The 13,032-nt window shown below is 50.0% G+C and overlaps 1 protein-coding gene across 1 annotated transcript; it reads right to left on the reverse strand.

Moving 5' to 3' along the window:
- Nucleotides 1-2,194: 2,194 nt before the first annotated feature.
- On the reverse strand, nt 2,195-7,908 carry KDELR3 (KDEL endoplasmic reticulum protein retention receptor 3). The gene is made up of 5 exons (XM_009902486.2): nt 7,719-7,908; nt 6,647-6,747; nt 5,942-6,100; nt 5,353-5,605; nt 2,195-2,305 (listed from the first exon to the last, which is right to left on the reverse strand). The coding sequence occupies exons 1-5, from the start codon at nt 7,807-7,809 to the stop codon at nt 2,265-2,267; spliced, it is 645 nt and encodes a 214-aa protein (XP_009900788.1). The 5' UTR covers nt 7,810-7,908; the 3' UTR covers nt 2,195-2,264.
- Nucleotides 7,909-13,032: the final 5,124 nt, after the last annotated feature.

Raw genomic sequence — 13,032 nt, forward strand, 5'->3', positions numbered from 1 at the left:
CTTGATTCTGAAGCTTTGTTTCTTTTGTACTTTCACTCTTGTTTTTCCTGGCTTTTTGAGTGCATTCCCCTGCTCCACTGGTCCCTTTGAGCTGAGCTCATGCAGGTAGGTAGCATTTTAGAAAAATGTTAGAGAAGAGTGAAATTTTAGTAAAGACATAAATAAAAACTGGTTTATGTTACAGGCTGAGGTGGGGGTGTGTGGGGGGTCCCCTTTAGTGACACATGTTGTTGACTCATCATTTCTAATACCAGACGGTTCAGAGACAGTAGATGATAACAGGAGTTGGCTGCTCTTGATCTGGTACTATGGCAAAAGACTCGATGCATCACCTGGTTTGTGAGATTTAATCTTTACATTACAATAGTGCAGGGTTTGGGTTGTTGGTTTTTTGGTGGCTGGTTGTGTTTTGTTTGTTTGTTTTCCAGTTGGCATTCTTGCATATGGATGAACAAGGCAGCCCACTCCTCCTGTAGCAGAGTGGAACTTCTTATAGCCCAGGAAAAGAGTTTGCATATACAGGAATTACTTGTTTTAAAAATGTTATTTCTTCCCAGAGTAACATTTTGGGGGATGGATGTGGGGGTTTTTGGGGTTTTTTTGTGGTTTGTTTTTTGTTGGTTGGTTTGTTGGGTTTTGGTGGTTGGTTTTTTTTCCCCCCAATGCCATACACAGGTAAAGTTTGCTGGCACAGAGGCCACAGGGAGAGAGCTTCCAAAACCTTGGTTCCCTTATGCAATCTTCTAACTCCAGTGCTTGGGCAGGAATTTCTCTTGCTTGTGTTAAGTGAAAGCCAGAAACATTTAGTTCATCCAGGCACTGATTGACTTGTCTTTGGCCTCCCTCACAAGCCAGTATGAAGTTTGTTGGTTTTCTTTTTTCTTGAAAAGGTAAATTAGACTTGCAGGTTCAACACAGAAATGTGTTTGAGGGGTGTAGAAGTAGAATATCCCACTGCCTGGCTTTAAAAAGCGTCTCTGGACTGCCCAAGCTGCCTTATAGTCTGCTATAGCTTTCACTTCTTTTAGGAGGGACACACAACACCACTTGTGCACATGGAGACATCTATGCCAAGTCTTGCAGTGCTCTGTTGCCATTGAGGTTGAGGTCAGCTGAAGTCCAGGGTCTTGGTTCAGAGTGGTAACCAGACTGTTGAATGCATTAATGCACCGTGGCATGTGCTGCCCCTGTCCCACCGGGTGCTCGTGGCTCTGTCCATCCACCAGCTGCAGGACCCTTGTGGGTAAAGCATTAGAGCCTTGTATTGTTTGTGCTGTTTTCAATCTGTACAAGTTTTGTGGGAGTGTCAGATGAGTTGGGTGTCTCCTCCCCTCCCACTTCCTGAAGCAATTTACTGTTTGGAGTTCTCTGAACAATGGAAGGGTTAGTGGCTTTGTGTGGGATCAGCATCTTGTTTCACACACCTGCTGGTCTCTGAGCACATTCCTGTTGTATTAATGAAGACTTGAATTGAGAGATGCATAGATCTGTGGTGTTCAGACACAGGATACTAAGAGCTATGTTACTATTCTTAGTTTGTAAATTGTCCTTTTGATACCATCTTGTTTTCTTTTGTAGGTATAAATAAAAACACTGTTGTCAATAAATTGTGAACTTTGTCTTTATTTTTGGGGTGTAAAGCTGTCTTTGCCCCTGTTCTTCCCAGTTCTTAAAGTCAAATTCAAGGAGTTGGAAACATTTGTTGGCCACACTCTGAACTGAAGTGGTCCCCATTTGTAGAACGTGAGGAACTGTCACTGAAATTAGAAGAACGTGCTGAATATTACAGGACCTGAACAGACTGAGGGTCAGGCAGAGTTAACTTTCAGGAATATGTAAGCTCAAAGAGAGTTGTGAAATGGGTCAGTGGCCTTTGCATTACCAGGCTTAATAATGCCACGTCCCCTTTACCAGAGGCACTCGTTATGGGACTGAAGGTAGTGACCGTTTCCCTTACACTCCTTGTGCTGCCTCAGGGTCAAGGTAGAGGCATGTTTTGGAGGTAGATGCTGGGAAGAGCCAGGAGAGATTTATTTGCACTACTTCAGCATTGGCCAGCACTACTTATTGGCACCAAATTCAAGTAAGGGAGAAAAAAACAATTGAAAGAAAGTCTCATCTGGATGAGAAGCTATCAGCTTTCCAGGCATTGCTGTCTTCCTGGCATGGAGTGAAACTGCTGAGCCATCCATTAGTCAAAAAGGGCCAGGAGAGGAAAGCTGTGATCTTCAGAGCTTCAGAGTATCTTGTCTATGAAAATGTCTTCACACAGGCATGGGGAGACTTAGCTTCTTTCCTTTTAGGACTGCAAAGAGAGAAGAGAATGAAGGCACTTCAGGGAATTCAACTGTTCCACTCTTTCAACAATTTTTTTCTTTCCCCTTCTCTTGCTGTTCAGGGTGCTGGACTATGGGTGCCAGGTTTGCAAACAGCAATGAGGTGATGACTACTGAGTGGACCTTGGGCACTCTTCATGTGCTGCTCTAGGCTAGTAGGAGTAGAGCTGTGCTGGCTTCAAGTAGCACAGGTGCTCATCCTCAGCTATGACTTATGCTAGCAGGTCCAGAAAGCCCTGTGTGCTCAGAAGGGAGCATCTAGGACAACCGAGTGAAAAGGGTGACATTAAGGAACCTGAGAATGGCCACTGCGAAATTTCTTCTAAGGGTGGAAAGTGCAGCTGATTTCCCTTACGCTAAAGGAGAAGGTTCTCATTTCCATGGTTCCTTTCTCATGGATACATCCTCTTACCCCATTTTTTTTTAAGTTATGATGCAGTATGGAGATTTTTGTTCTATCCCCACTGCTTTCCTTCTCCTTTGAATAAAGAACATGGCTTGTAGCCAGGCCTCTCTCAGCTTGCCTCATCTCTGATGTGGAAGCTGTGACTGGGGAGGCTTTTGGGAATACCAGGGGCCCATAGGCTTGGATGAGGTGAGTGGAGAAATAACTGACTGGGTGGTGATCAGCTTGGTACTGGTCATGTACTGTGGGGGTTGGTACTGTGCCAGTAGTGCTCAATGTATTTGGTGCCAGAGGGAAGGGCAGAGTACATTCTTGGTGATTCGCTGATGAAGCACAATGGAGAGGAGCAGCTGATAACACCAGATGGGGTCAGAGGGACTGTGTCAGGCTGGAGACAGGGGCTGGTGGGGACCTCGTGAAAGGAAACACCATGTCTTGTGCAGTGGTGGAGCAGCCCTGTGCACCACTGGCTGCTGAGGGCAGCCCAGCTGGAAAGCAGCTTGGCAGAAAAGGCCCTGAACCACCAAGATGAATGTGAGCTACCAATGTGCTTTTGTGGCAAAGAACACACCCCCCTGAGCTGCATCACCAGCACGTTGAGGTAGGTGGTCCTTTCTGCTCAGCTTTTGTGAGGCCACAGATGGAGTGAAGGGTCCAGCTCTGCACTCAGTACAGGAGCAAGTTGAGAAAGACCATGAGGATGGTTAAGGGACTACACTGCAGGCTGAGGAGAATCTTACCCATATGTATAAATGTTTGAGGGAAGGAGTAAAGGAGACAGACCCAGACTGCTTAGCAGTGCTCAGTGGAGGGGCAAGGGGCAATGAGAAATTCCACTTAAACACATGAAAGAGTTGTTTACACTGGGGGTGGTCAGACACTGGTGCAGGTTCTCCAGAAGAAGCTATGGTGCCTCCATCCTGGAGAAACTCAAAACCTGGCTGGACAGGACTTTCAACAATGTGCTCTAGGTGACCCTGCTGTGAGCAGGTGGATGAATTAGATGGTGCCCCTGATTGCTCATAGCCTCAGCCACTCTGTGGAACGCACGCTTTCAGGAGCTGGAAGCTTCCTCAGAATATCTTTCTGTGTTAAACAGAAAGGAGCTCATCACTATAGTTATGAAAACAAGACAAAGAGAAGTTACATTCTATAAAAGTCCTTTCACAATGCTTTGGGATCATCTCTGGAGCCTGTTAAATAGATTGCTTTATGTAAGACATCTTTGCTTTCTCTGCAGCCTCGCTGCCCTTTTGTCCAAGCCCTTCAGAGTCAGAAATGTTTTGAAAAGGTAAAGGTATTTTTTTTTTTCGCAAGAATGTGTGAGAGATGCGACCTGCTTTAATGCTGCTGGAGTTCATCAATGACTGCAAAGCACTTGCATGTCTGCAGGCACCTTTTCTCTCCTGTGATCCAGAGCATTTGTGTAAAAGGAAAAAAAAAAAAGAGGAAAAACAAACAGAAAAGGCAATTCTCTTCCTGCTGTGATGGCCCAGGAACAAATGTGGTGGGGTGGGGTTTTTTTTGTCTGTCTCCTGTATCATCTAAATTTTGCAGCTCTAATGCTAGCAATGCAAGGCTGAAAGCCAGCAGCTGGTTTTCCCCGCCCCCCCCCCCCTTTTTGTTCCACCCCCTGCAACCACAAAGGGTGTGGATTTCTCACAGAAGCACAGGGGATGCAGGAATCGAGTGAAGCTAAAATGGGAAATGGTTTAAAAAGGGGGGGAATTTATGTGGAGCACCTTGATGGCAGTTTTACAAAGTACTTTGCTGGCTACAAAAATGTTTTAATGACAGAAGGAAGTCTTAATCTGCCAAGGCCAGCCACCTGCTCGGTGCTCCTGTCACCTCTCTGTCAGCGTGAAGCTACCAAAAGCCATCCGTCAAAACACCTAACGCAGGCCATCACTACTGCTTTGGGCAGACTAGTTTGGGAAAGTAAAGAAGAAAGTAGGGAGGAAGAAATCTGCTCAGCTAGATTTCATCAAATTCCATTCTCCTCAACAGAAAAGTGTTTCAAAGCATGCTTCAGCCTCAGAAACCATAGCATGTTCTGCCACCTTCTATGCCCTCCGTGCACTTCCTTAGTACATAGGCATTTACCACGGTGCTGAAGCGGAAGGGGCCATCTGATTTTGGGAAGCAGGCACTCATCTTCCTACAGAATCAGTTCTGGAGAATGTTATGTCTTTTCCATCAGAAGAAAAAGTAAGCTTAATAGTACCTCCATATGTCTGCTGTTGCTTTCTCAGGTACATTGTCTGCCTACAGCTATTTTTTTTCCCCCACTCAAAAGTTTTGTTTGCGTGATTCATAATCCTTCGAAGTGTGCGTAGAATCGAGTATTCCTCGGCTGTTAACTTCCCAAGGTGAGGTTGAGCCTGGTTCTGCTTTGTTTCTCATGCACATACAGAACCTCGTGAGCTGAGATGCCCTAGTGCACTCAGCAGGTACATTTTTCAAACTGGACTTGAGGTAGACAATATTGCATCACAAAGACAGCAGAGAATAAAGCCATGGAAGGACGAATGCATGGCAAGCTGCAGCTCCACCACGCGTTACAAGAATGCCAAATGAACTTTGCAGATTCGTACCAACCTATCTACCTACCTTTGGTAACATAAAGGTAGAAGAAATCACAGTAGAAGATGGTTTGTACCACCCCAGAAACCACAGCGATCTGGTCGTAGAAATTCTCTGTGTGGTAGCGCCAGACCCAGTTGGCAATGTAGAGAGCGCGGTAGAGGCCCAGGAAGAAAAGGTAGTGGGTCGTGATGGTCTCTGCTTCCCCTGTCTTGCTGATCATGAAGAGCTGAGGAAGGATAGCCACAGACTCCAGGTAGATGGAGAAGGTCCAGAGTATCTGTGAGATGCAAAATGAAGTCAGGGGAGAGTCTTGGCACTGGTTAACATGTAACATGCATTAAGACCCAAAGCTTTTCATCTGGCAGAGCACCTATGGTGTGAGCAGGATAAGGGCTGCTGCTGGAGTTGGGGAAAATGAGCTTGCGGTGGTGGGACTGAGAGGAGATGGTGTTGAGCTGCTGTATGGATGGTGTGGCCTTCAAGTCCTGCCAACCTTGCCCGTCCTTGGCTTTTACGCTGTTAAAAATCTCAACTATTCAACATGCTGCTCACTCTGCTGCCTGGTGTCAGGCTGCTGCTTCCCCTCCCTATTCCTGTCTCAGGTTTTCCTTACCTCCAAGGGGGTGAAGCTGTGGTTCTCCAGAAAGGAGAGGCCTGTGACAGGGACCAGCAGGAACTCAAGGCGAAAAGAGTCATTCTCACTGTCAAAGGTCTTCTGGAATCTCACGTAGATCATGTACACGGTGACATAGGCACATATCAAAAATATGACCTGGGAGAGGGAAGGGAGATGGTAAGACTTCATCTGCAATCACATCTTCTGTGCTCAAAGAGAGGGTGGCTTTGCCAAAGTCAAGATCTCTTAACCTGGCTTTGGTGGGGCCATGCCCGAACAAGATAGTGGTGAATGCCTTTTCTGCAATGTCTTGTGGACTGATTTCAGCTGGAGATAATCTGGTGATCAATTCAAGATTGCCTCACAATGAGGATTGCACTTGTTTGAGCCCTCTAGAGAGCTCTGTGTGAAGAAGTTGGCTTGGTGACAGCAGTTTTTTAGCACTCCTGCTGTGCAAGGATGTCTAGGTTTGCTTCATGGTGTCTTGTTCTGGTGGTACTAAATGTGATGGGTTCAGCTTGCTCAGTGACTGTGGTTAGGGCGTTGTGGTTTTTTGGTCAATGGAGGGCCAGTGACACCAAAGGAAGCATCTTTATCCACCCTTCCTGGCTGAAAAACTGACAGTGACTGTGTACCCTCACCTCCCCAGGGAACCATGGCAAGCTGAGGGCGACCTCTGCTTCTGCATTGCCCTCTCCTTACCTTCATCACAGTGTTATAGACAGAGATGAAGGTTGTGAACAGGTCCAGGTAGCGGGTTGTGAAGACGAGGGCAAAAAGGATCTGACTCTTCCCAGAGATACCTGCATGGTAGAGAGAAGAAAGGACAGTAAAGCAGATGAGAGGAGGGACCTTTACGATGGTGGTTTCCCTTTAGGCTTTCTTTGGAAGCAGTTGTATGTTGCATTGTGAACTGGGTCTGGCATGTAGGTGCTGTGGTAGCTCTAGACCTACCCCACGACTGCCTGGAGTTTCCCAAGTTAAAGGACTATGTCAGCAGGTTCCTGTTGATGCCCCTGAGTCCTGCCTTGGGTCATGGGCACCGGTGCTCAGCAGGCATGTTCACTGCTTTGGCCAATTCAGGCCTTACTGTCATTAAAATGCCTTTCTCATGCCTTCTTTGCCCCCTTCATCTGCCCACCTCACTGGGGGTTGTGTGATGTGACATTTGCTGCATGATAGAAGAGCTGTGGGGCCAGGGACCAGCCCAGGGATGCTCACAGAGCTTAGTCACCACTGACAGGGAGATGAAGTCAGACCCACACATTTCTCTACCTGAGGTGACAGCCATGATGCTGCAGCCCAGCCCCAAAGTCTGTTGGGATGGAAACCATGAACTTGGAGCAAAATCTTCCTGCAGGAAGCTGCTGCCCTGCTTTCTTCATCCAGGGATGGAACTGCCTCTGGTACCTACCCACTGACAGGACCTCTGACCTAAAGCAGTTTTTTCTCCAGGTTGTTTGGTGCTTCCACAACTTTGCTCATTTCCCACCTCTCTTTGGCCTTGCTGCCCTCTCCTTGGCTACACCGGCCCAAGACTAACATCTACCAAAGGTTGTGTGCCTTGCCACATCACATCCTTCCAATGCAGCCATCTCCTTCTGGGCAGGACACTTCCTAGAGAAGGAGGCCTTCCGTCGAGAAAGCCTGCCAGGGAGGGCTGCCAGACTGTGTGGACTGTTGCTAGCCTTTTTGGCACCCTGTTTTGCTCGCACCCCTCACCAAGCCCTCCAAGAAGGGCTCCCCTCCTTCTCCGGTGCGTGGGAACACTCACCAGCACAGGACTTGGACTTCAGGATCTTCATCAGCAGGATGATGATGGCCAGCAAGTGGGAGAGGTCCCCCAGGATGCGGAAGATGTTCATGGTGCCAGGGGTGCTCCTTTAGGGCGAAGGGAGGGAGTGGGGTGCTTTCTGTGGGCAGGGAGGACAAGGGCCGGGAGCTTTTTCCTCCCAAGCCTCCACAGAGTGAACACTCTCCTCCGGCTCAACTTTCCTTTTGTCCTCAAGTAGGGAGCCCTCTCTTCTGGCAGAGGAAAGTTCAGGCTCCTCTCTCTGCTGGTCGTGAGTGCCTTTCCCCCGCCAGGCGCTCAAGCTGGATGTCTCCCTTGCTTACGTTTCCCCCAGGGTGTATTTTCTCTTTCTTCCCTGACCCAGGGCCTTCCTGTCCCTACTCCAGGCTGAAAGCTGGGGTTTGTCCCCTGGAGCGCTCCAGGGTAAGCCTGCTGAGCAGCCCTAAAGCCAGCACTGGGTGACGGTGACGTGGCTGCTGCCTGGCCGGGGAGGAGAGAGAGGAGGAGGCGGAGGCGGGAATAGCTGCGCTATTTTCCCTTTTTTTTTTTTTTTCCCTTCCCTTTTTTGCTTCCCCAACTTGTCTCAAGTTACATGCGGAAGTGTCGTTAAAGGGGGAAAGGCAGAGGGAAAGGAATCCCCATCCTCTGGCTTTGGAGACGCACCATCCTGCGAGGGCTGGGCTTGCCGGGGACATTCCCTGGCGGTGCATTAACCTCGGTCCTGCTCCCAGCCGGCAGCCGCCTGCCCTCTGCCCTTCCCAGCCCCATCCTGGCTGCAGTGCCGCCTTCTCAGTGCTGTACTTTGTCTCCTGGAGCAAACGAAGACGAGGGAAGACATCTGAATGCCTGTGTTGCTGCAGCTCTACATCACACCCCACTTCCACAGCAGCCCACGTGCTGCTTTCCCCAGTGGCCTCCCCATCAGGCACCCATGCCTTTGGGTGTCTGCTCTGCAGTGATGTGAACCCCAGAGCCCAGATCTGGGGGGAAGAAAAGATCCTCCCAAGGGCTGGCTTGAAACAAACTTTGCTTATGTGTCCCCCATCACAAGAAGGACATGGACCTGCTGGAGTGGGCCCAGAGAAGGGCCACAAAGATAGAGAGCTGGAGCACCTCTCCTGAGAGGACAGGCTGAGACAGTTTGGGCTGCTCAGCCTGCAGAAGAGAAGGCTCCAGGGAGACCTTATAGCAGAAGTTTAGTATCTGAAGGGGACCTACAGGGAAAGCTGGGGAGGGACTGCTAAGAAGGACTTGTAGAGATAGGACAAAGGGGAATGGTTTGAAACTGGAGCAGGGTAGATTTGGGCTGGACATCAGGAGGAAGTTCTTTACAATGAGGGTAGTAAAGTAGTGGAACAGGTTGCCCAGATTTGTGGTGGAGGCCCCATCCCTGGAGACATTCAGGGTCAAACTAGACGGGGTCCTGAGCAACCTGATCTAGTTGGAGATGTCTCTGCTCATTGCAGGGAGTTTGGACAAGATGACCTTTGAGGGTCCCTTCCAACCCAATGCATTCTGTGATGACAGTAATGCTGGATTCTTGCAAGTGGGTTGCAAAGAAGGACATACATGTGTTGAGTGTTGAGCAGCACACAGGTGCTGCTGCTTTTAGTGATTGAACAGGAAGGAGCTTACTAGTGATGGTTACCAAGTTTTAATTTACTCAGGAACAGCCCTGGGTGCCCAGCCTAGTCAGGATAAACAGCAGTGGAGGACCTCCACATCAAGACAGATATTCATTAGGCATTAGATATTCATTACCCATTAGATATTCATTACTCAATCACTCAGATAACGTTGCTTTAATACAACCAGATAGATGTTTTAATTTGTCACCTTGTCCCCAAGCAAATCACATCTGGCTGTGGAGCTAACGTGGTTATTCAAGAAATGCCTGACCCGGCTTGCTCCTGACCTGTGGCTGGCTCTGGCTGCTGCCCTTCCTGTCCCCAGCTGTCACCCACTGCTATCTCCTTTGGGTGTCCCTCCATCCTCATGGGCTTGCTTGGAGTAACATCCTTAATGACTGAAGTGTAAAACTGTTATCCCTGGTGCTTACTGAGAGGAATAACCAACTCTATTAGTAACACCGGATTCCTTTCTGAATACATTTGCATACATTTCCTCCCTGCCCATTAGGCTGGCTGCTGTGTTTTCCCTCTGCTGCTCCAGCACCTGCTGCACCGGGCTTTTCCAGTCATGTTCCCAATTCAGGCTGGAAAACACCTGCTTGGGTCTGCAAAACAGGGAGGGCCTGCCTGCCCCCAGACGGGGCAGCAAGGCAGAGATTGGTGCAGAGAAGAGAAGGTTAGACAGCAGGAGAGCGCTGACAAAGAAGCCATGGGGTAGGAACTAGATGAAACAGAGTTTCCAGCTGTCGGAGCAGAGCCACTCAAGGTTTCAGCAGGGCTCTGCAAGGCTGTGGGGGTGCTGGTGAAAGCCAAGCCCCAGCCTCAGTGACCCAGCAGGTCCCTGGTGTCCGAGGCGCTTTCACAGCTGGGCAGAGGGTGGTTAGAATTATGGAATGAGGAGGGGAAGTTTCAGGGAAAGGAATAAATTTAAGGTCATCTCTTCTGACAGACACACTCCAAAGTCCCTGGGGTGCAGTGTCTGGTCACTGTCATTGTCATTGTCTTGTCCCTCTGCTCTGCAGCTTCTTGTCCCACCTATGTCATGAAATCTCCTGTGCAGGAGTAAGACAGTTGTGGGTGGGAAAGTTTTATCCTCTTCATCTTGCATCTTCCCAAGAAGATGTGATAATCCTCAAGCCACAGCATTATCTCCTGCTGCAGCACCCAAACCCAACAGCTGAGGCGGCCATCAGAAAGACTTCATGAAAGCAGCCCAACTGAGCTCACCCAGCTGGGACATGTGGTGGTGCTTGGGTCTTCCCATGGAACATCCCTCTCTGCCATGAAGGAGGCCCATTGAAAGCTGCTGGGAGGGCAAGGGGCACCCGGACACTTAGAGAAGGAAAAACTGGCACACAAAGAGGGAGCAAGTAAAAATAAACCTTCCCTCCTCCTTCCTCCCTCCCTGCCACAAGATGCAGAGCCTTGCACCGGGTGTCTCCCTGCCTCCCAAAATACCGCCGGGTGCTGCCACGGCACCACACGGTGATGCTCTCTCCATGCCTCCCGTTGCCATGGTGACCACAAGGAATGTCGCCAGGGTGACAGGGAAGCGAGCGAGCTGGGATTTGGCATCAGCATCGACAATTTGGGATTGTTGCATTTAGTTAGTTAGTTATTTTTCTTTCTTCCTCCCTTTAGTTCTATTTTTGGGTTCCCCTCTCTGCCTCCACTGGTCTGGGAGGCTCCTCCCACAGACCTCCTGGGCCAGGCAGCAGTAGATCTGTCAAGGGCCTTTCCCCACTCCCGCCTGACTTGCAAGGTGATGGTGATGGCATGAGGAGTGAGGGACGTCTCCTTCTCACTGAAGTATTTGCTGCCACCAGGAAGGCTTCTGGAAGTATTCAGCTGGGAGTCTCCCTCCATTTCACAGAGTCACAGAACATTAGGGTTTGGAAGGGACTTCAAAAGATTGAGTCCAACCTCTCTGCCAGGGCAGTATCACCTAGAGTAGGTCACACAAGAACATGTCCAGGCAGGTTTTGAATGTCTCCAGAGAAGGAAATTTCACAACCTCTCTGGGCAGCCTGTTCCAGTGTTTTGTCACCCTCACAGTGAAAAAGTTTTTTCTTATGTTCACATGGAGCCTTCTGTGCTCCAGCTTGCACCCATTGCCACTTGTGCTATCATTGGGCATCTCTGAGAAGAGCCTGGCTCCATGCTCCTGACACTCACCCTTCACATTTCTGCCTTGGGCTGTGGCTCTGGCCACACTCAGACACCACAGGAGGGTAAGCAGCCCATGAAATTCATGCCAGAGTGTCCCAAGAGAGGGAAGTGATTTGGCTTTCCCAGAGGTGCTGGGGAACACAGTGGGGTTCAGCATCATGGGCCACCTCCATCTCTCATTACCTGTGCCCTTGTGAGGAGGACAGCTTGGCTGGGGTGGTCATGGAGGACAGCCAGAGGAGGGTGATAGAGGGAGCCTGGCAGATGCTAAGAGGTACAAAACCATGTCAGACCCACCTGGGTCAGAGAGGACTTGAGGACTTGTGCTGGCTGAGCTGGTGTCTCAGGGAAGTAGGACTGTAGGTGGTCAAGCAAGGTCTGCTGTCATGATGGTTGTCCTTGACTTCATCCCCAGGCAGGAGAGAGGTCAGGCAGCACTTGCAAACTTTTCCAGGAGCTCCAGCATCCACCCCTCCATCCATTCCTTTACCCATCCTTCCATTTTCTCCTCAATCCCCTCATTCACCTATCCATTCCTGTCCATCCATCCATCCCTCCCTCCATCCCTCCAAACATTCCTTCATCTATCCCTCCCATCTCTTTCCCTCCTTTCCTTTATTCATCCCTCCACCTTTCCATCCCTCTGTCCCTCCGTCCCTCTGCCTCCCTCATCCCCACAGCAGCATCGGGAAAGGTTGGCGGAATGGGGCTATTTTTGGGAGCGTCTCCCTAGCAACGGCTGCCACCACCGTCTGTGGTGGCTTTTCCATAGGTGCTAAAATATTCCACGCTTCTTATTAAAGACGGTGCTGGTGGAGACAGGCGGGGGTGGCGAGTGAGAGCCACCCCAGGACTGGGGCCAGCGGGCCTGGGACAGCCAGAGCGTGGCACCCTGGGGGCACAAGGGCAGTGACAGGCTGGTGACATCCTCTGTGCGACATCCTCATGTCCTTCCCAATGGCCCTGGCCATGCCGGCTGCCTCTTGGCTGCACCAGGGTGCTGCCTCGTGCACAAGGTGCAGATATTCATCCTCCTGCTGCTCAGGTGGAGGGAGAGCTGGTGATGAGAAGCAAAAGGCAGAGAGGTTGAAAACCCACCTAAAGCCAAGGAGGTGGCAGGGGGGTGTGGATGCCTGGTGGATTCTTCCACCCTGGGTAGGAGCAAGATGTCTCAGCAGCATCTTCCTCCCTTTACTGCTCAGAAGGGAAGGGCCTGTCACGTTGCCAGGGGGCTGTTACCCTTTGTCATGGGGCTCCTGTGCAGCTCCCAGCTAACAGGTCTCGGGAAGCAGTCCCACTGTGAACCTGAACAAAGTCCCCACAGGGACAGTTGCAGACATGATGGAGGGAGTGGACTGGCCCAGTTCTGTCCAGGCGCTGCAGCCATCCAAGACATACCATTCATGCAATGTGGAGCAACTGTGGGCAGACCAGGGAGAGCTGGCTAGTGCAGAAGAATGATGCTCCTCATTTGCAGATGCTTATCTGTGTGAAGA

This window comes from Dryobates pubescens, chromosome 15, assembly GCF_014839835.1.
Source record: "Dryobates pubescens isolate bDryPub1 chromosome 15, bDryPub1.pri, whole genome shotgun sequence".
NCBI classification, from domain to species: Eukaryota; Metazoa; Chordata; class Aves; order Piciformes; family Picidae; genus Dryobates; species Dryobates pubescens.